Source organism: Chenopodium quinoa, unplaced genomic scaffold (assembly GCF_001683475.1).
Source record: "Chenopodium quinoa cultivar QQ74 unplaced genomic scaffold, ASM168347v1, whole genome shotgun sequence".
NCBI classification, from domain to species: domain Eukaryota; kingdom Viridiplantae; phylum Streptophyta; class Magnoliopsida; order Caryophyllales; family Amaranthaceae; genus Chenopodium; species Chenopodium quinoa.
This window is the reverse complement of record NW_018743365.1, coordinates 111,275-115,838: the sequence shown is the minus strand read 5'-3', so window position 1 is coordinate 115,838 and position 4,564 is coordinate 111,275. Positions and strand designations below refer to the sequence as shown.

The 4,564-nt window shown below is 34.8% G+C and overlaps 1 protein-coding gene across 1 annotated transcript; it reads right to left on the bottom strand.

Annotated features, from left to right (window-relative positions):
* Positions 1-1,577: 1,577 nt before the first annotated feature.
* Positions 1,578-2,941, bottom strand: LOC110738067. The gene is made up of 2 exons (XM_021918436.1): positions 2,558-2,941; positions 1,578-1,592 (listed from the first exon to the last, which is right to left on the bottom strand). Exons 1-2 carry the CDS (start codon positions 2,939-2,941, stop codon positions 1,578-1,580), a joined length of 399 nt encoding a protein of 132 aa, XP_021774128.1.
* Between the last annotated feature and the right edge of the window lie 1,623 nt (positions 2,942-4,564).

Below are 4,564 nucleotides of genomic sequence, written 5' to 3'. Positions count from 1 at the left end.
CTGAATTAGTTGCGCGTGCCTGCTGTAACACCATAGAAATTCCTTTCCTTTAAATATCCATTCTACTCTTTAAAATACGATTTAGGAATAACTAAGACCTTACCACCACGTGAAAACGGCTAAGGCAATTATCAAAGATACGCAGCGGATTAATCAAAATTAAAAACCGTTTAAATAAGTCAACTCAAAAGTCAACCAAACGAAAATAAAGTTTAAAACCAAACAAACAAAGTCAAATAAAATCAAACCACAACTTGGAACCATTAATGGCCTTTATTCAAAACCGTTCCAAAACCAAACCTTTGTGTTAGTCCACATAAAATATGACATAAATAAATAAAGCATAAAACGCCTCGTAACCTAATGAAAACTAGTATTATTCACTCTTCTCTCATGCCCCATCATGATTATGCTTCAATACCTGAAAAGTTTATCTCTACTTGTTTCCACTACTCTCGATTAAAAATGGGTCATCATAGGGCCAAGGTAAAGACATGGCCAAACACACAAACACACACAATCAGCAAAGTTGAGTACATAAGCGTAAATTAACCACACTAGCATGCTTTCACCTATCAACACACTTACCTCATTGCACCTGTTTACAAGCACACACATCAATCAGTAAAACACAATGACTAGACACTAAATAATTCATTTAGCATTGATTACGCATCAAACGGGTTTCCTCCTACTAACCTCCCCCAAATAAATTGAGGTTAACTGACACGGGAGCTAACCGTGTCAGCGACAAAACCACTCAAAGGTGGCGGAATTCCTGCGCATAATAATAAATAAAAAGAAATGTACAGCGTCCTGTACTCCATTAGAAGTTATGGTTAAATATAAAACCCCATAACTCCCCCCCATTGTTCATACTCAAGGTATATACGTTCCAAGAGTTTTGGTGCGTAATCTCTTTCACTTTACGTTATTTACCTTTTATTGGACTTGGTGATGACTCGCAAAGCATCAGAAATCAATAAAAAATAATTATTTAATTAACCAAACATACCAAATTAATTCTTGAACACTTAGCGACCACATATAATTTAATGTTGAACCCTTTTTAATTCTACCTTAGTGTCAAAGACACCTTAAACGCATAATGCGCCAAAAATCTTATCCCTCGGTGTTAAAAACACCTTAAGTTCACAAAGGCACCAACATACAATTTATTCCTTCTGTACATAGACACTTATATAGCTCCTTCCTCATGCTTAAAGCATCAATAAAAATTATTTGATCCATAATAAAATTCCTTTTCAATATCCCAAACATAATTAAACATGTAGTTTAATTAATCATGCCTTCTAACATGCCATAAATAAAAATGTGGTTCAAACACAACATGCCCAAAATATAATTTTCCAATCCATAACCATCACAAATAATTCATGCTTCACAATTCAATCACAAACACCATAAATTCACAATTCCATACATAAACCTTAGCATGATACTACTTGTAATTGATTGAAATCAAACCTAGCATGATTCTACATCATCAAAATATGCTAAGTACGCGTACGTACCTTGAGTACGATTTTAAAATTGCCACGACTAGTAGAAATTGCTTATTTCAAAGTCTCCTACACATTAAATTCATAATAGAGTATTAATATCCACTCTAAACAAATTTTCAGCAATATATACTATTTTAAAACCCCTCATAATTTAATTAAATTAAGCTGAAATTATATTTAAAACACCATAATTAAGTCCCAATTAATAGGTAATTAAAATTTCTTCAAGAAACATAATATTAAGTGTTCTACATAAAATTCCAGCACTTTATTATAATTAAAACTTGTTGTAATTAAGCTTTAAAACGCTTAAAACAAAGGACTACCCTAGTATACATCATAATCCTTCAATAACTCATGAATCAAGGACCTAGGGTTTCAAAAATTAGGGCTTTTTAATTAAAAACCAAATCTGAAAATTAATTAACATAATTAAAATAACTAAACATCAAAATTAAATCTCCAAACTCATAATTTACAATTAGATTAAAGCCTAGATTATATTTGGGTCACCCCTTTTACCCTAATATTTTCTCCTTTAGTTTTTCCTAATCCCTTCCCTACTAAAACTTGTTAAAAATCATAACTTCTTAAAATAAAACCCCAACTTCTATTAAATAATTAATTAAACAAACTTTCCTTTAGTTAAATATTCCCTACTTACATGGGATAAATAATTAAAACATCATAATTAAAATGCTAAAATTATTTAAATACCCTTATAAAATATATATTTTAAATAAAATACGTATAAACATACGGGGTATTACAGTCTACCCCCTTAAAACAAGTTTCGTCCCGAAACTTGGGAAACTAATTTTAAAACTTTTCCTTTTAATGTATAGTATTGCTGTAATTTTTGTCATTATTTTACTCCTTTGCATCTCTTTTAGAGCACTAATACTTAAAACACTTAATAGAATTTGAGCAAAAAGCACCAAAAATATGTGAAATATAGGGAAAAAGCGCGAAATTCTATCACATTCTACCCCGTTAAAGAAAACGAGTTACGCCCTCGTAACTCAACATACCTGAAACAGCTCTGGGTATTTCTTTTTCATTTCATCTTCTGCCTCCCAAGTGGCTTCCTCATATTCTTTGTTAGACCAATGTACTTTCACAATGTTAACGTTCTTATTGCGTGTACTACGCACTTTGCTGTCAAGAATCTTGACAGGTGTCTCTTCATAAGTTAAGCTTTGATCTAACTCAATGGTTTTGGCTTGTAGCACATGGGATTTATCAGGGATGTACCTTCGCAATTGGGACACATGAAATACATCAGGTACTTTACTAAGGTCCATAGGTAAGGCTAACCTATTAGCTACTTTGCCTATTCTTTGTAGTATTTCATATGGACCAATGTATTTTGGACTGAGCTTTCCTTTCTTTCCAAATCTCATCACTCCTTTCATTGGTGACACCTTCAACAACACTTTATCACCAATTTCGAACTCTTCTTCCCTTCGCTTCGAGTCTGCATAGCTCTTTTGGCGATCTTGAGCTGCTTGAATTTTAGCTTGAATTTCCCTTGTTTAATTATGTATTCAATCATTTGAGGAACTAGGATCATAGTTTCAGTAATGTCACTCCAACAAATTGGACTACGACATTTCCTCCCATACAAAGCCTCAAATGGTGCCATTCCTATGCTTGCGTGGTAACTATTATTGTAGGAAAATTCAATTAAATCCAAACTATCTTTCCAACCTCCCTGGAAGTCTATTACACATGCTCTCAACATGTCCTCCAAGGTTAGAATGGTTCTCTCAGTTGTCCATCTGTGGCAGGGTGAAATGTCGTACTCATCTTAATTATTGTACCAAAATTTTCTTGTACACTTTTCCAGAATTTTGAGAGAAACTTGGAATCTCTGTCAGATACAATATCTTTTGGAACCCCATGTAACCTCACAACATGTTTGATGTAAGCTTTCGCAAGTTGCTCCATCTTCCAAGTTTCTTTCATTAGTATAAACACTGCTAATTTCGTAAGTCTATCCACCACTACCCAAATGGTATCATTTCCACTCTTTGGCTTAGGTAGGCAAGTCACAAAATCCATTGAAATGCAATCCCACTTCCCTCCTAGAATTTCTAGTGACTGCACCGTCCCTTGAGGCCTCTTTTGCTCTATCTTCACCTTTTGACATGTTAAACACTTTGCCACAAACTCAGCAACCTCATTTTTCATTCTAGGCCACCAAAACATCTTCTTCAAATCCTTATATAGCTTGTCTCCTCCCCGGTGTACAGAGTAAGGTGTGTTGTGGCCTTCTTCCATCAACTTTCTCTTCACCTCCTCACATTTTTGTGGTACGCACCATCGATCTTTGTACCTCAAACTCCCATCTTCGTGAATCTTAAAATCTGTAGTCCTTCCCTGCTTAATTTTCTCGCGAATCCTATCCAACTTTACATCTCCCTCTTGGTTGGCTCGAATCTCATCAAATATTGTTGGTTGGATGCTTAGATTCCCAAGAGTACCCGCTGGTACTCCCCATTCTATAACCTCTAGATTCAATTTCATCATTTCTCTACATAATTCATTAGCCACTACTAACGAGTTGATTCCATGACTAGTTTTACGACTTAGAGCGTCCGCAACCACATTCGCTTTCCCTTCGTGGTATTGTATGTCTAAATCATAATCAGTCGTATACTCTAACCATCTTCGCTGACGAGAGTTCAAGTCCTTTTGGGTGAAAATGTACTTTAAGCTTTTATTATTTGTGTAAATTCTACATTTCACTCCATACAAATAATGGCGCCAAATTTTTAGCGCAAAAATGATTGCAGCTAATTCCAAATCATGGGTTGGATAGTTTACTTTGTGGGTCTTTAACTGCCTCGATGCATATGCAATCACCTTCCCATTTTCCATAAGAACACACCCTAAACAATTCTTTGATGCATCGCTGTACACATCATACAATCCACTATCATCCAGGAGTGTAAGTACTGGTGTTGTAATTAGTTTTTGCTTCAAGAGTTGGAACGCTTCTTCACATTTATCGTCCGACTCAAACTTCTTGTCCT